Genomic DNA, 23186 nt, shown 5'->3' on the forward strand with positions numbered 1-23186 from the left:
CTGGGTGGTGCTGCTCTGGCAGGGGGGTTGCACTGGATGAGCTTTGCAGGTCCCTTCCAACCCTTGAGACTCTGATTCTGTGAATAACCCTGTGGCTCAGCACCTCTGAGGCACAGGCTGGTGCCCCCCCATGCCAGGAGCCCCCAGGGCAATGCCATGTGCCAGCAGCTGAAGCTCAAGGTTCCTTATGCTTGTGCCAGACCCCTGAGATAAGGTTTTGGGGGTGAAATTGCAGCCATGCTGGCAGTGTCCTGATCACCCTGTGTGCTGGCATTGAGGTGACTGCTCCTATTCCAGCAGCACCCCAGGATGGGGGTGTGATGCTGCAGGAGACCACCACAGCCTGCCAGCCTTGGTCTTGGAGCTACACCCTAGAATGGCCTTTGGGTGTCTGCAGGAGTGAGGAGGTCCAAAGCATCTGCTGCTACCAGAGCTGTGCTCCTGCCCTGTAAACTCACCATCTGGTTACTGCTGCTGGCCTCTGGAAGTGAGCTGTGAGCTGTGCCCTGGGGGCTGTGTGATGAGCACACAGCTCCATGTCTGCTTTGCACAGGGAAGTCCTCTCCCCTTGGCTGTCTCTAGCAGGAGAAACACTTATGATCCTCCCCAGCTGTACTCAGAGGGTGCTGGCAGTGCCCCAGGCCCCCAGACACAGGCAGAAAGCTTTTCATTCCTCTTTCAGAGCCCCCAGGAGGGGTTGGGGAGGCTGAGCCAGGCTGATGGGGCAGGTGAGGGTTCCCTGAGAGCGGATCCATCGGGGCTGATGGCCCTGCAGGTGTCCTGCCCCATCCTGCCCCATCCTGCCCCATCCTGCCAGCTGTGCCAAGCTCTCACCACATGCTGCAGCTCCTGAGCCTGCTGCCAGGCAGCTGCCCCTGCAAACCCTCAGCAGGCTGCAGGAGGGATTTTCTGGCTAGACTCCAACATGTGTGGGTGCATGGATCTGTGTGAGGGCAGAGGGCTCTGGCCAGGCTGGAGCCATGGGCTGAGGGCAAGGGGATGAGGCTGAACAAGGGCAAGGGCCAGATCCTGTCCTTGGGCCACCCCAAGGCCAGGCAGCTCCAGGCTGGGGCAGAGGGGCTGGAAACTGCTGCAGGGAAAGGGCCTGGGGGGGTTGGTGCCAGGGGCTGAACAGCAGCCAGCAGCGTGCCCAGGGGGGCAAGAAGGCCAAGGGCAGCCTGGCTGGGCTCAGCAGTGGGGTGGCAGCAGGAGCAGGGCAGGGATTGTCCCCTGTGCTGGGCCCTGGGCAGGCTGCAGCTCCAGGGCTGTGTCAGTGCTGGGCCCTCACTCACTGCCACAGGGACACTGAGGGGCTGCAGCATGGCCAGAGCCGGGCACAGAGCTGGGGAAGGGGCTGGAGCACAAGGGGCTGGGGAGGGGCTGAGGGAATGGGGGTGTTGAGCCTGGAGAAGAGGAGGCTGAGGGCAGCCAGCAGCACTCTCTGACACTCCCTGCCAGGAGGCTGCAGGGAGCTGGGGGTCGGGCTCTGCTCCCCAGCCATGAATGACAGGACAAGGGCAAATGGGCTGCAGCTGCCCCAGGGGAGGTTGAGGCTGGAGCTGAGGCAGAACTGTTTCCCTGAGAGGGGTGTGAGCCCCTGTGCCAGGCTGCCCAGGGAGCTGGGGCAGTGCCCAGCCCTGGAGGGATCCCAAAGTGTGGAGCTGAGGTGCTGAGGGCTGTGGGTCAGTGCTGGGCTGGGCAGGGTGAGGGGAGGGCTGGCACTGCAGCAGCTTCAGGGGCTTTAACAACCCAAATGATCCTGTGAGTCTATGACTATTTGTTCTTTGCTGTCAGCATCACTCTCCCCTGTCTTGTCCTCCTCAAACCTCTGTTACATCCCAGTATGATGGACATCCCCAGTCCTGTCCCAGTGCTGCCCATGGAGCAGCTGAGAGGGTGGAGGATGATGAGTGTAAAGTGTAAGCTCTCGAACCAAGCAGCCAGTGCTGAGCTGCACACAGGGAGCAGCATGGAGGCCCCAGCCAGGGGCACTTCCAAAGGAGCTGTATCAAGTAGCCCTGAACTGAAGCTCAGAGTCAGATGAGGTGACTTGGGGGCTCCTCTGTTGTAGGGGATGGTGGCTTTGGAGTCCTGCCACCTGCAACTGTGAGGCTGGAGCGGCAGTGCCCGTGTGCTGGGCTGTGATGTGAGCCTGCTGATGTCCTTGTGTGGCTGCTGAGGTGCAGGATGCTCATGCCATGGCAGGGAGGCCTGTGTAAGAGCACTGGGAGGATGCTTTTGCAGGCCAGTGCCTTCTGCTTGTGTTTCTATCCTGTGGAGAGTGATGAGGGCTAAACAGGAACGTTTGCATGGTGACTTTATTGCCATCTCTCTGATGCACATCACAGAAGGTGGCAAAGCAGCCCATTCCCTTGCAGTTCATCTCATTTAACCCCCTTTTCTCTGCTGCATTCCCATCCTCTGCTCTCCAAGTGCTGTCAGAGAGTTGTTGGCACTGACAGCACCTGGCAGTGGGATTAATTGCTTATCTCAAGTATGAGGTAACAGTGTAGGCTGCTAATTAAATTGATCAGGAAGGAAACTGGAGGGTCTGTGCAGCCCCAGGAAGGAGTGCAGAGAGCTGGCACCAAGAGCTTCAGGATCTGCTGTGTTTCAGAGCTAGAAACCAACTCCAACACCAAGTCCAAGGGCCTTGGGTGCTACCACTTGCCTCCTGCACTTGTCCTGCAAAGCAGGATTGAGTCCCCTTCCCTCCAGCACTGAAACATCCAGGCTGGAGGGGCCTTGGTGGAAGAGCCAGCAGATGCAAAAGCAATGGGCAGCACTGCTGCTGTGGTTTGACTGCAGGCCAGCCCTTCTTTAATGGACAGACACCATCAAGGGAGGGCCAAGCAGAGAATGGGCAATCTTTTGCAGGTGAGCCAAAGTGAGACCCATTTCCCTGCAGAACTAAAACCAAGGGCCAAGGCAGAAGGGGCAGAGTGGGAGACGATGTGGGAGAAGTGACAGTGTCATTACAACACCCATCTCATCTTGCAAGGAGAAGGACAGTGTCCTGACATAAGTCACCTGCACAGCACATCCTCAGTGCCCTCACACAGAGCACAGGCAGCAGAGACCCAGAAGTGCTGGTGGAGGAGGTTCTGGGGCTTAGGAGGGGTCTCTTTTGCAGGGGGCTGCCACTGGCATTAGCTCCAGGCAGCCACAGCCTTGAGCTGGATGGTCCCAAAGGACAGAGATCCACCAGCCCTCTGGGACCTGTCCCAGGGCTGCACCATCCCTGGGAGAAGGAGCTTTTCCTAACCTGAACTTGTGGCCCTTGTCCCTTGTTAGAGCCTGGCACCCTGAGGAGTGTTTGGTTCTGTCTTCTTTGCATCTGCCCCCAAATAGCAGCAGTTGGATTCCCCCAGTTCATCCACCCCTGTTCCTTCCCCATCTCCTCATGTGCCCTGTGCTCCAGGGCTGGACACCTTGATGAGCCTCCACTAGACTCTCCTGTTCCTCCACATCACCCTTGAGCTGGGCAAGCCCAAATTAGCTGCAGCAGCATCCCCAGTGCCTGGCAGGGCAAATCCCTCCCTGGCTGTGCTGGCTGTGCTGCTCCTGGCACAGCCCAGGCCACGGCTCTCCTCCATCACAGCAAATCCTGCACACCCACCTGGGATCAGTGCAGGGCCAGTCCTGTGCTCTGTGAGCAAGGGAACCAGAGGCTTGCTTAGGGTTTGTGTAGTGTTTAGGATGCCAACAGGAACCAGGCTCCCAAAAAGCACAGAGGAGAGTGAGAATCAGCTGTGGCTGAGGCAACCAGCTCCAGGCTCCTGCAGCACGGGCACACTGACAGTGCTGGGCTGCAGAGCCGCCTGTCTGTCCCCTGCTGCAGCCCCAGAGGGAGGAGAGGCAGCTGGGAGATGAAGCTGGGGATTTAGGGCTCTTGGCAGATCCTCACTGTCTGTTTTCCATCAGGCACTGAGAGCTGCTGGCTGGGGAAGGAGCCGTGCTGGCGGGACGAGCGGGGCCAGGCTCAGGGAGCATCAGCAGGGAATGAAGGTGCCATTGGGGCAGCTTGTGCTGCAGGACAGGGCTGTTTGCTCTGAGCTGGCTGCAGGAGAGGTCTGGGGTGGGCTCTGAAGGTCTTTGGGTGCAGAGGATCCTGTGTGGAGCCTGCTCAGCTCACACTGCATTCATTAATGAAGTTGGTTTGAGAGAGGCAACAGGACCCGGGGCCACTGTGCAGGGAAAACCTGTGGGACCCCTCCTAAACATCTGGCCAAAGGCTGCTTCATCAGCCTGAGCCATGGATGCCTTTGCTGAGGACAGGGCAGGCAGCAGGTCAGGAAAGGAGGGCTGGAAGCTTTGTGGCAGCGCTGCCTCCAGCAGCAGATGCTGCAGATGTGGCCCTGAGGAGCCCTCAGCTCCATCCCCACGCTGTTCCCTTCCCCAAACAGCTGCCTTCCCAAGGACAAACACCTTGCTGTGCCTGGGGAGTGGGCACAGAAACTGTGCTGGGCCCTGGGCAGGCTGCAGCTCCAGGGCTGTGTCAGTGCTGGGCCCCTCACTCACTGCCACAGGGACACTGAGGGGCTGCAGCGTGGCCAGAGCCGGGCACAGAGCTGGGGAAGGGGCTGGAGCACAAGGGGCTGGGGAGGGGCTGAGGGAATGGGGGTGTTGAGGCTGGAGAAGAGGAGGCTGAGGGCAGCCAGCAGCACTCTCTGACACTCCCTGCCAGGAGGCTGCAGGGAGCTGGGGGTCGGGCTCTGCTCCCCAGCCATGAATGACAGGACAAGGGCAAATGGGCTGCAGCTGCCCCAGGGGAGGCTGAGGCTGGAGCTGAGGCAGAGCTGTTTCCCTGAGAGGGATGTGAGCCCTGTGCCAGGCTGCCCAGGGAGCTGGGGCAGTGCCCAGCCCTGGAGGGATCCCAAAGCCATGGAGCTGAGGTGCTGAGGCTGTGGGTCAGTGCTGGGCTGGGCAGGGTGAGGGCAGGGCTGGCACTGCAGCAGCTTCAGGGACTTTGCCAACCCAAATGGTTCAGTGATTGTATGGATGGGAAGCAAAGACATTGGTGCTGTTCAGGTGTCCCCATCTCCTCTGAGCACACTCCAAGCAGTCCCCAGCAGACACTCTGCTCTCTCCTAGCCATGCCCTAGCCAGGCAGCCATCCATCCCTCCCTGCAGCATGAAGGCAATTAAAGATCCATATGCTGCCTGTGAGCCCCTATTAGCATCCTCCAGTTGGTGCTGGAGACACAGGAGCCCACCACGTGGGAGGCTGCAAAGCACCCTGTGCCAGGCCAGAGCTGCCCTCACAGTAATTGGCCTCCTGGGATGGAGGATGCTGGGATGAATTTCGGTGCTTTCACTGTTTCAAGTCCCCCTTAGCCAAGGAGCAGTTTGTAGGGATGCTTTGGCCCTGCCCTTGCTGCAAGCCTCAGGGGAAGCAGCACATCCCAGAGCTGCTGTGAGCACCTGGGGCAGAAAACAGGAGTGTCCTTGTGCCTTGCAGCACGTGGTGACAACATGCAGACAGGGGAGGGGGGTTCAGCCCCTGCCTGAGGGTCTCAGGTTTGATTTGCTGGTTATTGTGCAAACAAGACATTGGGTAGATTCCAAATGAAAAGCTGTTTTCTCACCCAGAGGAAAACCTGGAGGGAACAAACCAGTTTTGAGCACACTGTCAGTTTATTTTGCTGCTGGAGGTTGTCAGTACTTGAAAAAGGGAGAAGAGAAGAAGGGCTCAGCATCAGGTGTCAGTGGCTCTGCTGCCTGTTCCTGAGGCTTCACAACAGCTATCCCTGGGGGCCTTCTGATCTTCCAGGATGACTTTATCCCTTGTCAGTCTGGTGCCCAAGCTGGTGAGGGAGAAAGCTGCCAGAACTTGTGGCTGTGTTTTGGTGGCATGTGCAAAAGTGTTTTTAGAGTCCCAGCTTGGGAGTTTTGGGGGATGATCCTTCAGCCCCTGCAGCCCACACAGATGTGCTAGTTGCAGCCATTGGCCTTTTTCATAGTCACAGCATGGTGGGGGCTGGAAGGGAGCTGCAGAGCTCATCCAGCCCAACCCCCTGCAGAAGCAGCTCCCACCTAGATCAGGTCACACAGGAACGTGTCCAGGGGTGTCTTGAAGAGCTCCAAGGAAGGAGCCTCCACACCCTCCCTGGGCAGCCTGGGCCAGGGCTCCCTCACTCCAACACTGACACAGTTTCTCCTTGTGTTTAAATGGAACTGTTTGTGTTCCAGCTTCATCCCATCACCCCTTGTCCTGGTGCTGGATACCAGAGGAAAGAAAGTGCTGCCCCAACCTCCTGACACCCACCAGTGAGATACCTGTAAATATTACAGAGATCCCCCTGAGCTCAGGCTTCTGTTCCCCAGGCTGAACAGCCCCAGGGCTGCAGCCTTTCCTCCTCACACACATGTTCCAGCCCCTCAGCATCTTGCTGGCCCTGCACTGGCCTCTCTCCAGCAGTTCCCTGTCTCTCTGCAGCTGGGGAGCCCAGCACTGGCCACAGGACTCCAGATGAGGCCTCAGCAGGGCAGAGCAGAGGGGCAGCACAACCTCCCTGGCCCTGCTGCCCACACTCTCTTGCTGCCCCCAGGCTGCCACTGGCCCCTTGCCCACGAGCCCACGTTGCTGCTCATGTTGAGTTTGTTCTCCCCCAGCACTGCCAGGTCTCTGTCCTGGAGCTGCTCTCCAGCAGGTCACCCCCAGCCTGTGCTGCTCATGGGCTTGTTCCTCCCCAGTTGCAGGACTCTGCCCTTGCTGCCCCTCAGCAGGTTCCTCTGTGCCCAACTCTCAGCCTGCCCAGCTCTCAGGGACTGGCAGCTCAGCCTCTGGGGAATCAGCCAGTGCTCCCAGTTTGGTGCCAGCAGGGAACTTGCTGAGGGTCCCTCTGTGCCCTCATCCAGGTGATTGATGAAGATGTTGAACAAGACTGGCCCCAGATCCCATCCCTGTGCAACTCCACTGCCCACAGGTCTCCAACTCAACTCTGTGCCATTGATCCCCACCCTCTGGGCTCTGTCATTCAGCAGCTCTCCATCCACCTCACTGTCCTCTCATCCAGCCTCACTGCCTGAGCTTTCTGCTGAGGCTGTTGTGGGACACAGTGTCAGAAGCCTTGCTGAAGCCAGGGCAGATGCCATCACTGCTCTCCCCTCATCCAGCCAGCCAGTTTTCTCTTCCTTTGGGTTTTTCTCTTGACACCAGTCACTCAATTCTGTATCTTGATGTATCTTGTTGCAGAAGCAGCATGATAAGAAGTTGTTCTTTTTAAAGCAAAGCCCTAGAAGCTGCCAGAGCTGTGGCAAAGCAGCTTGATCCACTGACCCTGTGTTTTACCCAGGATGGCAGATCAGAGCAATTTTGTCTGTGTTGGTGTTTCAAACGTTGGACCTTGTTACTATTTCAGCTACAGAGCCACCATCACTTCTCAGTGAGAGAACTACACAGCCATCACCTCTCCCAGCAGCATAACACCCTCTGCAGTGGGTCTGTACCGAGGGATGTGCTGGGAACAGGGTCAGGAGTGGAGTCAAACACGTGGGGCACAGGGGACAGGGATGGGGGAAGCATCCAGCAGCATGAGGAGAAGCCAGATTTGCAGCAGATCCTTTGCAAGTGGGAAGTCTGATGGTATTTTGCTGTGGAGCATTTTCTCTTTGGGAAGCTGAGACAGTTTGGAAGGAAAGGAGATGAAAAGTAAAGGAGAACAAGTCATCTTTCCCTTTCCCCCCAAGAGGAAAACAGATCCTTGTCAGTAATGGCTCTGTCTTCCAGCAGCCCTGAGCCTGTGGTTGTTCTCAGGCTGCTTTCTGAGCTGCCTCGTGGCTCAAAGCCTTGGCAAGCAAAGTGCAGAAGGAGTTTGAACTCGTTTGAGTGCAGGAACCACCTGGCAGCCTCCAGGCTCCTCATGCAGCGGTGGGAAGTCACAGGCAGGAGTGATGCAGCCAGGGAGTGTCTGGAGCTGAGCCCTGGCTCTGCTGATGTCCTGGCTTGGCAATGCCTTGCTGCTGTTCAGAGCTTTGCAGGGATATTTTTAGCCACCTCTGCTGGATCTGTTAGTGGTGTATTTTGCCCTGTGGTCCAGCCTTCAGCACCCATCAGCTGTAGGCACTGTGTGTGCCCTGAGCTGCCCATGGCCAGCTGCCTGCTGAGCACACAGAGCACAGAATGTGCAGGGCTGGAAGGGACCTGCAAAGCTCATCCAGTGCAACCCCCCTGCCAGAGCAGCACCACCTAGAGCAGGGCACACAGGGACTCATCCAGCTGGGTTGGAATGTCTCCAGAGAAGGAGCCTCCACAGCCCATCTGGGCAGCCCCTGCCAGGGCTCCCTCACCTCAACAGGGAACAAATTCTGCCTTGTGTTGCTTTGGAACCTCTTCTGTTCCAGCTTGTGCCCGTTGCCCCTTGTCCTGCCACTGGCATCCCTGAGCACAGCCTGGCTCAAGCCTCCTCACACCCACCCTTGATGCATCTGTAACATGACTGAGCTCAGCCCTCAGGCTCCTCCAAGCTGCAGAGCCCCTGCACACACACCAGATGTTGCCCCTTGTCTTTTGGAGCAGCTCTTGCTGGTGCAGCATCTTCCTCTTCTGTGGGCAGCTGAGGGGGCTGAGCCCCAGTGCAGGGAGAGTCTGACATGCTGCTGCCAGCCAGAGGGTCACAGAATCATTTGGGTTGTTAAAGCCCTTAAAGCTGCTGCAGTGCCAGCCCTGCCCTCACCCTGCCCAGCCCAGCACTGACCCACAGCCTCAGCACCTCAGCTCCATGGCTTTGGGATCCCTCCAGGGCTGGGCACTGCCCCAGCTCCCTGGGCAGCCTGTTCCAATGCTCAACAACCCTCTCAGTAAAAAAGTTCTTCCTCATCTCCAACTTAAACCTCCCCTGGCAAAACTTGAGCCCATTTCACCTTGTCCTGTCGTGGCAGAAGTCACAATTTGCTTGTGATGCTGAGTAGTGAAGGCCAGGGCTGGCTGTGGAGAGTTGCAAAAGGACCTTATAAGAAGACAGCATGCCCAGGGAGTGAGAAGGCAACTGGAATTCAATAGACTTGAGGTGCTACAAATGGGAGAAAACAGCCTCAGCTTCACACACACATGCTCAGAGACAGGCTGAGTTGGCCCAGCCTCTCTCAGGAGCGAGACCCTGGGGCTGTTGTACAAAGTCTACTCGGTACATTGGTGGTTCAAAACAGTCTGGCCATTGCTAATTCTGGGAGAAGAGTAGAGAACACAGTAGTGAGTATTGTTCTGCAGCTCTCCTGGGGCATGGCAGAGGTTTGTGCAATTGTAGGAGCTGTAGAGAAGGTGGTTGGTGGTGGAGTGTGAGATGGCATCACGTGAAAAGCCAGTGGCAGCCTGGGGTGTATGAACAAGAGTGTGGGCAACAGGGCCAGGGAGGTTGTGCTGCCCCTCTGCTCTGCCCTGCTGAGGCCTCAGCTGGAGTCCTGTGGCCAGTGCTGGGCTCCCCAGCTGCAGAGAGACAGGGAACTGCTGGAGAGAGGCCAGTGCAGGGCCAGCAAGATGCTGAGGGGCTGCAACATGTGTGTGAGGAGGAAAGGCTGCAGCCCTGGGGCTGTTCAGCCTGGGGAACAGAAGCCTGAGGGGGGTCTGTTAACACTTATAAGTACACAAGGGGTGGGTGTCAGGAGGGTGGAGTGACATCTGTAGTGCCCAGTGCCAGGACAAGGGGTGATGGACATGAGCTGGAACACAACAGGTTCCACTGGCACAGGAGGAGCAAGTCCTTTGGTGCTGAGGGGAGGGAGCCCTGGCCCAGGCTGCCCAGGGAGGGTGTGGAGGCTCCTTCTCAGGAGGTTTCCAACCGCACCTGGACACGTTCCTGTGCCCCCTGAGCCAGGGGAAGCTGCTGTAGCAGGGGCTGGGGCTGGAGCAGCTCTGCAGGGCCCTTCCAACCCCCACCATGCTGGAACTCTATGAAATAGCAGCTTCAGAGGAGAGGCAGCAGGTCCCTCATGCAGCCTGCAGTTGCACCGTGGGGCTCTGTGCTGTAGGACAAAATGGGTGCAAAACATCTGCAGGGAATGAAAGAGGACTGAGTGAACTGGTGGAAGAAACATCCCAGAAGGGGTGTGAGATGCAAAGAGATTGCCTCTTAAAAGAGCTGTGGGTCCTTGGAGGGTGAGAAGGCACTGAGGGCAAGCGCCTGGTCTCCTGGACCTTTGCTCTGTTGGTGCAGCTGCTCTCATCATTGGCTAAAACTGCCCTTGGCCTTCATGAGGCTCCCTGAGTGCACCTCACTCTGTGCTTGTGGCTGGAGACTGGGGGGAGAGGCAGCAGCACCTCAGAGCCCTCCAAGCAGCTGCTGCTTCTCCACTTGGTTTACTTGGGACTGTCAGGTTTTGGCTCTGGACTCTGCAATGCCCTGAAGGGTGTTTTCAGGCAGAGCTGCCAGGCTCTGCGTGTCCCTGCCAAGCCCATCCTCACTGCTGCTCTTGGTTCTCTTCCAGGCTGCCCATCAGGGACATTTAAAGCCAGCCAAGGGGATGAAGGATGTGTCCACTGCCCCATTAACAGCCGGACGACTTCGGAAGGAGCCACCAACTGCGTGTGCCGGAACGGCTACTACCGGGCAGATGCTGATCCTGTCGACATGCCATGCACCAGTATGTGGGCTCTGGGCAACTGGGGAGGGCTCCCACCCAGCTGGGGAAGCAGATCCTCATCAGTCAAAGCACCAAGGGATGCTTTAGCAAAGGCATCATCCCGGGGGATGGATGGTGGGGGAGGTCGGGGGACTCAGAGCCTCGGCCAGAGGAGCTCTGCAGGTGTGGGTGTTCCTTAGCTGGGGTCAGGCTGCTCTTGCAAGCACTGCACAGGCACAGAGGATAGAAAATGGGGTTGGTTTGTCTAGGCAGTGGGATGATTTCACTCTGGGATTGTTCCCAGACAACACCTGCAGGACACGAGTGCAAAGGCCAGGAGGCAAAAATGCTCCCCAGAGTACCTGGTGAGTTTTGCCAGAGATGCCACAGAGTAAAACCAGCCTGGGTTAAGAGGATGGATTTTGTTTCCACTCTTGCCTTTGGTTGTCCAGCTTGCTCCACACATCCCTGGCACCAAGAGAAGCATCCAGCTCAGCACATGCTGCTGCAGAGCCCTGCCTGGGGATCACAGGAGCCCAGAATGGTGGGAGGTGAAGGGGATCTCCAGAGCTAAAGCTGATTCCCCTCAATCAGGGGCACGAGAATGTGTCCAGGTGGGTTTGGAAACCTCCAGAGAAGGGTGGAGATCAATGGCACAGAATGGAGTGTGGGGCCTGTGGCCAGTGGAGCTCCACAGGGATGGGTTCTGGGGCCAGTCTGGTTCAACATCTTCAGCAAGGACCTGGATGAGGGCACAGAGGGACCCTCAGCAAGTTCCCTGCTGGCACCAAACTGGGAGCACTGGCTGATTGACCAGAGGCTGAGCTGCCAGTCCCTGAGAGCTGGGCAGGCTGAGAGTTGGGCACAGAGGAACCTGCTGAGGGGCAGCAAGGGCAGAGTCCTGCAGCTGGGGAGGAACAAGCCCATGAGCAGCACAGGCTGGGGGTGACCTGCTGGAGAGCAGCTCCAGGACAGAGACCTGGCAGTGCTGGGGGAGAACAAACTCAACATGAGCAGCAACGTGGGCTCGTGGGCAAGGGGCCAGTGGCAGCCTGGGGGCAGCAAGAGAGTGTGGGCAGCAGGGCCAGGGAGGTTGTGCTGCCCCTCTGCTCTGCCCTGCTGAGGCCTCATCTGGAGTCCTGTGCCCAGTGCTGGGCTCCCCAGCTGCAGAGAGACAGGGAACTGCTGCAGAGAGGCCAGTGCAGGGCCAGCAAGATGATCAGGGGACTGGAGCATCTTCCTGATGAGGAAAGGCTGTGGGACCTGGGGTTAGAGAAGAGGAGACTGAGGGGGGATCTCGTTAGTATTGACAAGTATCTCAGTGGTGGGTGTCAGGAGGTTGGGGCAGCACTTGTTTCTGTTGTATCCAGCAGCAGGACAAGGGGTGATGGGATGAAGCTGCAACACAAACAGTTCCATTTAAAAACAAGGAGAAGCTGTGTCAGTGTTGGAGTGAGGGAGCCCTGGCCCAGGCTGCCCAGGGAGGGTGTGGAGGCTCCTTCCTTGGAGGGCTTCAAACACACCTGGACACGTTCCTGTGTGACCTGATCTAGGTGGGAGCTGCTTCTGCAGGGGGTTGGGCTGGATGAGCTCTGCAGCTCCCTTCCAACCCCCCCAGTGTGTGTGTGTGTGATACCCCTGGCACGGGGCTCTCTGCAGACCTCTCTCTGACACCTTCCCACCTTCTCCTTTTGCAGCCATCCCATCTGCCCCTCAGGCCGTCATCTCCAGTGTGAACGAGACATCCCTGATGCTGGAGTGGAGCCCACCCAGGGACTCAGGGGGCAGGGAGGATCTGGTGTACAACATCATCTGCAAGAGCTGTGGCTCGGGCCGTGGCGCCTGCACCCGCTGCGGGGACAACGTGCAGTTCGCCCCGCGCCAGCTGGGCCTCACCGAGCCCCGCGTCTACATCAGCGACCTCCTGGCACACACACAGTACACCTTCGAGATCCAGGCTGTCAATGGGGTCACTGACCAGAGCCCCTTCTCTCCACAGTTTGCCTCGGTCAACATCACCACCAACCAGGCTGGTAAGGGAAGGGGGGAGGTGGTGGGAGGGATCTGGTGGTTGGGAGGAGCTGGGTGAGACTCTTGAAGGGGTGAGGTGTGGTGTGGTGGTTGAGTGATGCTGGTGATGGTCAAACCTGGCAATTCCTGACTGAATCCCAAGCCTCAGGTGTGAAAAGTATCCTTTATTTCACAGAATTACAGGATCTGCAGGGCTGGAAGGGAGCTGCAAAGCTCACCCAGTGCAACCCCCCTGCCAGAGCAGCACCACCTAGAGCAGGGCACACAGGGACTCATCCAGCTGGGTTGGGATGTCTCCAGAGAAGGAGCCTCCACAGCCCATCTGGGCAGCCCCTGCCAGGGCTCCCTCACCTCAACAGGGAACAAATTCTGCCTTGTGTTGCTTTGGAACCTCTTCTGTTCCAGCTTGTGCCCGTTGCCCCTTGTCCTGTCACTGGCATCCCTGAGCACAGCCTGGCTCCAGCCTCCTCACACCCACCCTTGATGCATTTGGAACATGAATGAGCTCACCCCTCAGTCTCTTCTCCAAGCTGCAGAGCCCCAGCTCCCTCAGCCTTTCAGCACAAGCCAGATGCTCCACTCCAGCATCTCTGTGGCCCTGCACTGAGCTCTCTCCAGCAGCTCCCCGTCCTTCTGCAACTGAGGGGCCCAGAACTGGGCACAACATTCCAGATTTCAGTGAAAAGCAGAGCTACCCTCCCCATCACTGCAGCAGATGCCAGTGTGCCCCAGGGCCTCAGTGTGTGGCTGTGTGGAGGTTGTTGCCTCAGAGCTGCTGTTGGTCCCTCGCTGAGCCCCTGCCACTGCTGCACAGGCCTGAGGAGGGAGGTGGGGTGAGCTCCAGAATATTGCCACAGGCTGCAGTTGCTGCCCTGGTTGCAGAGAAAGCCAGGACAGGCTGTGAAAGCAAAGGAAAGCTGCGTGGAAGAGAGGCTAGGAGATCACAGAACCTCAGAGTGGTGGGATTGGAAGGGCCCTGCAGAGCTGCTCCAGCCCCAGCCCCTGCTACAGCAGGTTCCCCTGGCTCAGGGGGCACAGGAACGTGTCCAAGTGGGGTTGGAAACCTCCTGAGAAGGAGCCTCCACACCCTCCCTGGGCAGCCTGGGCCAGGGCTCCCTCAGCTCAGCACCAAAGGACTTTCTGCTGCTGTGCCAGTGGAACTTGTTGTGTTCCAGCTCATATCCATCAGCCCTTGTCCTGGCACTGGGCACCACAGAAAGAATGTCCCCCCATCCTCCTGACACCACTCTTTACTTGATGAAATCCCCCTCAGCCTTCTCCAGGCTGAACAGCCCCAGGTCTTGCAGCCTTTCATAAGAAAGATGTTGCAGTCACCATCAGCATCACCACTCCACTGGCTTCTCTCTAGAAGTCCTAGTTGTCTCTTAGAAGATGTGCATCTAGAGATACATGTAGATGCATGGGATCAGCATCTGGAAATCTGCTCCACATCCTGTGCCCCTCCTGAGTCACTTTGGTGAAGGTCAAGCAGCAGAACTGGAAGGGTTTCATGCAGGGTCTCCAGCTCTGTGCTGGCCTCCCTGGTGTCAGGGTGGCTGGCAGTGCTGCTCCTGGGAGAGTCACCAGCCACTGTGCTGGTGGCAGGATGCCCTGTAAAGCTGCTGCTCAGGGGCTGCTCTCCCCAGCCATCTGGAGCCAGGGCACAAACTGGAGCTTGGCTTGGTCCAGCTGCACAGTGGAATCATGCCAGTGAGGTATCCATGCATGGGAGACAAGTGAGCTGCTGTGGTCCCTCTGCCTCTCTCCCTGAGTGTTGCAGCAAGTACATGAGGAATGTGAACATGCCCCAGGCTGCCTTGGACATTACATGACCTTCAGGACTGAATTTGGCAGCCCTGGGTGATTGCATTTGCACTGAGCTGCCTGGGCAGCGTGGCATGGACTGGCTGCAGAGGCCAGGAGGTGTTTGTTCAGAGGGGAGGCAGCAGTGGTGCAGATGGGCAACCTGCAGAAATGACCTCTGGGGTTTAAGTCAGCTCAGGAATGTGAGGTCAGAGTGGTGTCAATAGCTGTCAGAAGCCCTGAAGGTGGATTTAGCACAGGGTTGAACCCTGGGCTGCTCATCCAGTCACCAGGAGGAGAGAGGAGCTGCTCTGGGACAGTGACCTGCTGCAGCTTCCTTTGCTGATGGAGACAGAGTGGGTGTGATGCTGCAGAGGGGCTCTGCACACCCCCAGCTATAGGCAAGTTCTTTAATGCTCAGATCTGGCAGGTTGCAGTTACATGGTGCCTGGTGCCTTCTGGGCTGCCTGTGGCTACTTCAGCCTCAGCAAAGCCACAGACAGGACTTGCAGGAGAATCCTTTTCAGCCCTCTGGTTCCTCCTCCTCCTGTTTTCCTTGTTTGACACTCCTTTATTATCAGGGCTCACACTTCTCAGCCTGTGTGATATCTCTCTTAATGTATCTATTCATTAGCACTAAACAGTAACTGTCTGCTCTGCTAATTCCTCTGTAATTAGAGGCTCTGAATTCTTCTGCTTACACCCAGCACTGCCTGGCAGCCTTGATGTAGATCATTAGCAGTTGGTAACAGAAGCTGCAGACACAAAGGCAGAGCTGGGACAGGAGAATGGAGGCTGTTTGTGGGGAGAGTGTGCAGAGGAAGGGATGAGCCTGGGGAAGCAGCAATTACAGCTTCCTCTGGGTTGAGCAGACAGCTGGGGCTCCCTTGGGCAGAGCAGAGACTAAGTGATGGGGTTGTGCTGCTGCCAGAGCTGCAGGGTGGGCTCACTGTGAGCCCCCAGGACACCAGCCTTTGGGCACCTCCCAGCCCTGAAGGAAGCAAGGAGAAGTGTCCTGGCTCAGCCAGGGATAAAGAGACCACCTGGCCTTGGGGCTTTCAGAACTACAAGAGAGGTGCCACATCACCAGCAGCACCTTTAACCATCAGGTGTCACAAACCCTTCAGCAATCCAAGAAAGAGCTGCTGTGAGGGTAAGAGAATGAGCCCCAGGGAGCAGCCAGAGGAGAGACAATGGGATGGTGACCATCACCCTGAAAGGGAACCTTGAGATCCAGGAAGGTGACACCCCATTCACCTTGCTCACCCACAGCAGAGGGCTGTGGTCATCACTGTTGGAGCCCTCTCCAACCAGGTCTGGATTTCACTGCCATTGGCCTTCAGAGCAGCATAACTCACTGTAGCTGTGTGCTGGTAGCACAGGGAAGAGTCAGAGGTAGTTAGGCCAAGCTGAACCACCCTTTCCTGCTATGAGGTGGCTTTCCAGCAGCTCCTTGGGAAAGCTTCTGCATTCTTCACCATCATTTTCTGGGCTGGGTGTTGTAGCCTGTGGCAGTTGTACTGCAGGTAAACTGCTTTCCTTGCTGGTCTCATTGCACATCCAGCTGTGAAATGCCACCTCCCTCAGCCATGCAGGCAGCTCTTCCCTCCCCAGTGTCTGTGTCTTGGTCCCCTCAGATGCTCCTTCCCTCAATGCAGTCTCCCTTTGGGTTCCAGACCCAAGCACAACCTTAAAACTGTTCTCATGGGCTCAGCCATCAAGCCTTTGAGGTACACCCACCCTTTAGGTACTTGTCAGTGTTGCTGAGATCCCCCTGAGCTCAGGCTTCTCTTGTCCAGGCTGAACAGCCCCAGGGCTGCAGCCTTTCCTCCTCACACACATGTTCCAGTCTGGGGGTCTCCTGTTCACAGCAGGATCATCACCAGGAGCAGATCTGCTGTGTCTTTTCTACCCAAGTCTCAGCAAACTCCACCTCTCACTGACCTGTCCCACCCTCCTGGGAAAGATGCTCTTCATCATTTCCAGCCTGATTCGTGCCTTGTGGCTCTCCTTGCCTTACCTGCCTCTGCTGGGCTGAAGAGAGCTCCAAGCAGCTGTAGCTGCAGTTAAATTCATCATTAATGTCTTCACTGGCAGGCCCAGCCAACCCACCTCTCCCAGGCTGCCTTGGCCACCCCTCAGCTGGATCCTCTGCAGGTTCCTCATGGCCTTGGGATCTCCATTGGTCTCCTTACATTACCCAGGTTGATGCTGACCTTGGGCTGCCCAGGTTTACCCTTTCACTGTAACACTCTCATCTTCTCAGTCCCACCAACAAAGCCACCAGCAATCCAGATACCTCAGTGCAAAGAGAAGCCCCAAAGGAGAGGCCATCTAAAGAGAGTGGCCAGCACCAGCCCATGCTCAGAGGTGATTTTCTGCACTTTTCAGTGGGTCCAGAGTTGTTTAAACCTCCAGAAGGGCAGGTTTTGTTACAACAGGAGGTGTGATGCTTCCTTTTTAAAGCACAGACAGGAAGGACCAGGACCAGCAGAACAGAGATAAAAAGAGCTTGGGATAAACATCCCCCTTCCCACCACCTCCCAACTCCCATTTACACCTTGCAGCAAACCCTGCATGATCCCTGCTGCCTTCCTAGGAAATATCTTCTCTCACCTCTGAGGCCAGGTTGTGTTTTCTCTCAGCTCCTCTCAGCAAGCTCCTTCTTGACCCTCAGCTCTGTGCTCCCAGCTCAGCCTCCACGTGCCTGCCCCTTGCAGCCTGCAGCTCAGTGGCATCTCTCCTGCCCAGTCCTGCTCTAAGGGACTGTGATGTGGCCAGAGAAGTCCAAAAGCCACCAAAAGCCTTTTCTCAGCCATGCCAGAACAAGAGATTAGTGCCAGGAGGGTGGCTGAGAGCTGTGCCAGCATCCCAAGAGGGAAAGCACACAAGAGGAGGCAGGGGTCAAGGAGCTGAGTGTGGCCCAGCACTTGGGATAATGACACTTGACTAATTAAAAGCCATGCCAGCCATCAAGCCTCTGGCTGGTGGCAGCACACAGCCCCTGCTTACTAATTTGTAGGGGAGGATGAGGGAGGGTGGGGGGTTTTGGTGCTGAGCTGGGGAAGAGTGAGGGAAGGGGCTGCTTGGGCAGGGATGGCTGGAGCAGCACACGAGGAGGGCACCTCTTCATTAAAGACTGTGGCTCCTGTGGTGTGAGAAGGAAGGGAAAAGCCTTTGGTTCCAGGGTAGCCAGAGACTGAGTGAAGACCTCCCCAGTGATGGGGGAGAGATTTTTGGGGAATGTGTCCCTTTTGTGAGCAAGTCTCGTGCCACATGGGCTAAGAAGGGAGGATTAACTCTGCCACTGGCTCTTGGCTGGCAAACAGAGCCAAACAGAGCCATAAATAGCTCATACAGTGTGAATACCAGCTAGTGTGTGCAGAGGAAACTTGTGTGCCTTCCCAATACACCCATCAGGAGCAGCATCTGCAGTTTACTGGCACGATTTCTCCCTCTCTGTGGATCCAGCTCACTTGTGATGATGGTTTACAGTACTTATTCTGGGTGGTATGTCCTGCCATGGGTCTTTTGGCTGGGGAGCTGTGCAGCTCACACCAGCTTCAGCCCACACATCATTAGGGTTTGAATTTCAGCATCTCAGCCAGCCAGTGTTGTTTGGGCAGGACTGTCCTGACAAGATTAAAAGGTGCCTGTGAGTTCAAGGAGAGCTGAATGTTTCAATGGTCCAAAGCAAGCACATGGGCCATGGGTCTGCTGTGCTGTGAGTGTGTTGTGACTGGGCTGAGTCCAGTCTGGTCCTTGTGCAGGGGCTGGGAGTTCAGACCTGACTCATAAAGCACAGACAGTGATCTGGATGAGGGAAATGAGTGCAGCCTCAGTCAGTTGGCTGATGGCACCAAGCTGGGTGGGTGCATGGATCTGTGTGAGGGCAGGAAGGGGCTGCAGAGAGCCCTGGCCAGGCTGGAGCTATGGGCTGAGGGCAAGGGGATGAGGCTGAACAAGGGCAAGGGCCAGATCCTGCCCTCAGGCCACCCCAAGGCCAGGCAGCTCCAGGCTGGGGCAGAGGGGCTGGAAACTGCTGCAGGGAAAGGGCCTGGGGGGGCTGGTGCCAGGGGCTGAACAGCAGCCAGCAGCGTGCCCAGGGGGGCAAGAAGGCCAAGGGCAGCCTGGCTGGGCTCAGCAGTGGGGTGGCAGCAGGAGCAGGGCAGGGATTGTCCCCTGTGCTGGGCCCTGGGCAGGCTGCAGCTCCAGGGCTGTGTCAGTGCTGGGCCCCTCACTCACTGCCACAGGGACACTGAGGGGCTGCAGCGTGGCCAGAGCCGGGCACTGAGCTGGGGAAGGGGCTGGAGCACAAGGGGCTGGGGAGGGGCTGAGGGAATGGGGGTGTTGAGCCTGGAGAAGAGGAGGCTGAGGGCAGCCAGCAGCACTCTCTGCAGCTCCCTGACAGGAGGCTGCAGGGAGCTGGGGGTCGGGCTCTGCTCCCCAGCCATGAATGACAGGACAAGGGGAAATGGGCTGCAGCTGCCCCAGGGGAGGTTGAGGCTGGAGCTGAGGCAGAACTGTTTCCCTGAGAGGGGTGTGAGCCCCTGTGCCAGGCTGCCCAGGGAGCTGGGGCAGTGCCCAGCCCTGGAGGGATCCCAAAGGCGTGGAGCTGAGGTGCTGAGGCTGTGGGTCAGTGCTGGGCTGGGCAGGGTGAGGGCAGCAGCTTCAAGGGCTTTGCCAACCCAACTGACTCTACAGTTCAATGACAAAACAGATCCTGGGAAGTGCAAAGCACCAGGAGGCAGGATTTTCCCCTTACAAAATTAAAACTATCTCCTTGCAGCCATGGTCCATGAGCTTTAGTGCCAGATACATCAGGAACCATGAAGGGATCAGGGGAGGAAAGGTGAGGAGAGAGGAGTGGAGGCAGGGCAGCAGGCTGGGTGAAGGTGTAGGTTTGGTAGGGACTAGCACTTCTCACCAGGCTGCTGGCTGCTTGTCACATTGGTTATGCTGCAGGCTAGACAGAAGGAGAACTGTATTGCCTGAGGCACGTGGTCTCTTGCTTTTATCTTCTCACTTTTATTGTGCATCAGAAGATCTGGTTGGCTTCCTCCTTCAGAGGGATGCACAGCAGCAGCCTGCACTCCTTGGACACAGGCAGGGAGTCATGGCATCTCCTGCTGCCTCTCCCGCTGCTCTCAGCCTTGCCCTGAGCTGGCTACAGTCAGGAATGACCTGTCTGTGAAGCAACAACCTGGGAAAGTCTATTCAGACATCACCTGGAAGAACTGGAATGAGCTTTCCACACCTTAAAAGCTGTGAAATGCTTGGTTCTTGTTACCTTCTGGTATCAAAGATTGTGTCATCTCAGCATCTCTCATCCAGTCTCCCACCTGTGGCAGGACTGCTGCCAGCACCATGGCAGGGTGTCTGTGGCTTTGGGGAGACAGCTGTGGGTAACCCCTAAAGGCAGAGACATCTCCCAGCACCTCAGTGAGCTGCAGCCACCCCTCTGGTGAGGGAACTGTTCCTGATGTCCAACCTGAACCTCCCAAGCTGTGCTTTGTTATATTAAGCTTCAAAGGTCCAAGCCAGGAGATGTTTCAGCCCAGCCTGCATATGGATTATCCTCACAATCAGTCCTGTCTTTGGCCAGGCAGCCAGTCTTGACTTGAGACTCCAAGAGGCAGAGGGCCCATCAAGTCCTTGTACACGAGTCTGTGTAGCTTGTTCTTGCTTTTATTTCCTGATGAGATAACTGGTTGACTTAGACTCTGCCTGTCTGGACACCAGTAAAGCATTTGGTTTGGAAAACTACTGGTAAAGCCCATTCAGGAGCTGCCTCAGTGGGATGTCCCAGTACCACTGGGATGGGGAAGCACGAGGCTGAACTGAACACGAGGCTGAGGTGACTGACTGAAGTCCATGAGAAACAGTCTCACAGTTCTTGATGTTCCCAAATCTGGCAGGGTGTATCTTCCACAGAAACCTGACACATGTTTAGGTCAGAGAAGGACTTTGATACCTCCAGGAAGACGCTGAGATGTGGAATGACAGCATCAGGGTGAAACTGAAGGCAGCTGAGGAGCACCTAATGGCAGGTCATGGGAAGGGGACAAGTCTCCAGCATAAAACCTTGTGGGAAAACACAGCATGTGTGAAGCACAGCACGTTCAGCAGCTTGTAGGGCAGCCTCAGTGCCACTGCACCGAGCCAGCGTGGGGCTTCATCCAGTCACGGCACACACCGTCGGTTCCCCACCGTCACCAGAGCTCAGCTGGGATGGCAGCAGGTAGGGTGAGCTGAACACAGGAGAGCCCACAGGGCACCAGCAAGGCACTGTGTGTTCAGTGAAGGGGGTTTATTTGCTGCCTCTAGTGACGTGCTGGGCTGGAGGGGCAGCAGAAAGGGCCAGGAGTGATTAAAGCAGAAGGACAAGAGCAGATGGCAGAGAGCGGCTGGTGACAGCATTAAGGTGGAAAAGCAGAACTGTTATGAGCAGTGAAGCCATGTCCCATGTGGAGAAGCTGGAGCAAAGTCTGTTTGTGTGACACAGCAAGCAGAAGGGTGTCTGCTAAGCTACAGGAGGCCCTGTAAATCCCAGGTTTATTCTTGTGGGGACTCCACTGGGTGTGCTTCTGGGATGATTTGACTTGCTCACAGTCTCCAAAACCTCCTGAAACCCTGACATCCCCCAAGAAGGCCAAGGGCAGCCTGGCTGGGCTCAGCAGTGGGGTGGCAGCAGGAGCAGGGCAGGGATTGTCCCCTGTGCTGGGCCCTGGGCAGGCTGCAGCTCCAGGGCTGTGTCAGTGCTGGGCCCCTCACTCACTGCCACAGGGACACTGAGGGGCTGCAGCGTGGCCAGAGCCGGGCACAGAGCTGGGGAAGGGGCTGGAGCACAAGGGGCTGGGGAGGGGCTGAGGGAATGGGGGTGTTGAGCCTGGAGAAGAGGAGCCTGAGGGGACACAGGAGCCCTCTCTGACACCCCCTGACAGGAGGCTGCAGGGAGCTGGGGGTCGGGCTCTGCTCCCCAGCCATGAATGACAGGACAAGGGCAAATGGGCTGCAGCTGCCCCAGGGGAGGTTAAGGCTGGAGCTGAGGCAGAACTGTTTCCCTGAGAGGGGTGTGAGCCCCTGTGCCAGGCTGCCCAGGGAGCTGGGGCAGTGCCCAGCCCTGGAGGGATCCCAAAGGCGTGGGGCTGAGGTGCTGAGGGGTCAGTGCTGGGCTGGGCAGGGTGAGGGGAGGGCTGGCACTGCAACAGCTTCAAGGGCTTTAATGACCCGAATGACTCTGTGATTCTATTATGAACAGCCAGACTTTACCTTCCACATGGACCCACATAACCACCCTGTCTCTGCAGCCCTCCTCTCCCTCTTCCCTTTCCTCCATCCACAGCTCCCACCTTTGCCCTGACCACCTCACCCACGGGGCCATTGCTACCAAAGCCTGATGCAGTTTGACACTTGGTGCCCTCTCTCTCTCTGTTGTCAGCTCAGCCCTTTGCTCTCGCTGCATCCCCCATCTGTGGCTGCCCAGGAGGACCCTGCCATGCCCCAGCCCCTTCTCCTCTGCCCGCTGGACACCATCTGCAGCCAAGACTCCCAGATGGCACGAGCTTTGCCAGCTGCTGGCTCTTCAGGATCCTCTTCCCACTCCTGCAGTGGGCAGTTGGGGGGCTGTTGGCAGAGCAGGCTATGGGCTGCCCTGCTAGAGCTTTCCTAGCAGATGCTCTTTGCCCACCACCAGCTCTGTGTGTTCCTCCCCCCGCTGACTCCCAGGCTTCCTCGTGGCATAAATTACACCGTTGAGTTGAAGATCATTTGTTTCCCCTCACACACACACACACACCTGCCTGGGGCTTCAGAAACCTGTTCCCAAGCATCTGGAGCTGACTTAGGGCAGAAAACAAAAGCCCATCTATGATGGATGTGGTGGAAAGTCCCTTCTGGTGAACCAGCATCTCCCCACAACGTGCTATTGTCCCCGCTGCTGGGAGCTGACAGAGTGGCTCAGCACCTCACCTTTTGCTTTCCTGACCAGGAGAGGTGATTTATCTTTCCTGCTGTACTTGGCAAACACTGCTAATTGCCTTGCATGTGCATGAGGCCCTCAGGCAGGGGGGGATGCTGGGGCCAGGTCGATGAGGCCACTGGAAGGGTCACAGCGCTGGAGCTGCTGAGCATGGGCTGTGAGGGCTATGCTGCCTTCATGGGCACCATGAGAGAGGGTTGTAACAAATCAGGTTAATGCAGCCATTTGGTCAAGTTGTCCCTTGGTCCATTCTGGAATGTCCCTGTGATTTCGTGGTTCCTCTCAATCTGGGTGTGAAATAAGTCTGTGTGTGCATCGGTTCAGGGAGGGAGACCCTCACCATGGCTGTCTCACCATCACAGCCTCCTGGCTGCTGCATGGGGCAGGATAAACCCTTTCTAAGGGTAAAAAAACCAACTCACACTGATATTTTCACAATTTCCCCCCACACAGAAGGAGAACAGCCTGGTAGGGTCTGTGAAAGACAGCGAGGGAACAAGTCCTGTCTCAAATTAGCAAGCCTCAGTGAGTACCAAGGAGATGCCCTGGAGCAGGTGTCACGTTTTCAAGGCATAATTCTGTGGTCTAAGGTTTCTGTGCTTGAAATTTCAAAAGCCAACAGGTTCCTGAGATGGGTTTTGGTTGCAACTGAGTGATGCTTTGCTGTGAAAGCAGCATTTCATGGCCAGTCTGGAGGGGTGAGCCGGAGGGCCGAGGCCTGCAGCCATCCCGCTTTCCTGCACCATTTGCTGATGCCATTGCCTTGGTCTGGAGCCCATGAGGTTTCCACATGGAGTGAGGGCCAAGACCT

General features: G+C 57.1%; 1 protein-coding gene across 2 annotated transcripts in view; it reads left to right on the top strand.

The window, feature by feature from the left end:
* Positions 1-23186, top strand: part of EPHB2 (EPH receptor B2) — a 145251-nt gene that overhangs the window by 87521 nt on the left and 34544 nt on the right. For both annotated transcript variants that reach the window (XM_062012749.1, XM_062012751.1), the window contains exons 4-5: positions 10426-10581; positions 12258-12593. In XM_062012749.1, the coding sequence (XP_061868733.1) occupies positions 10426-10581; positions 12258-12593 (492 nt within the window). The remainder of the gene's footprint in view (positions 1-10425; positions 10582-12257; positions 12594-23186) is intronic.

Source organism: Colius striatus, chromosome 21 (genome assembly GCF_028858725.1).
Source record: "Colius striatus isolate bColStr4 chromosome 21, bColStr4.1.hap1, whole genome shotgun sequence".
Classification (NCBI taxonomy): domain Eukaryota; kingdom Metazoa; phylum Chordata; class Aves; order Coliiformes; family Coliidae; genus Colius; species Colius striatus.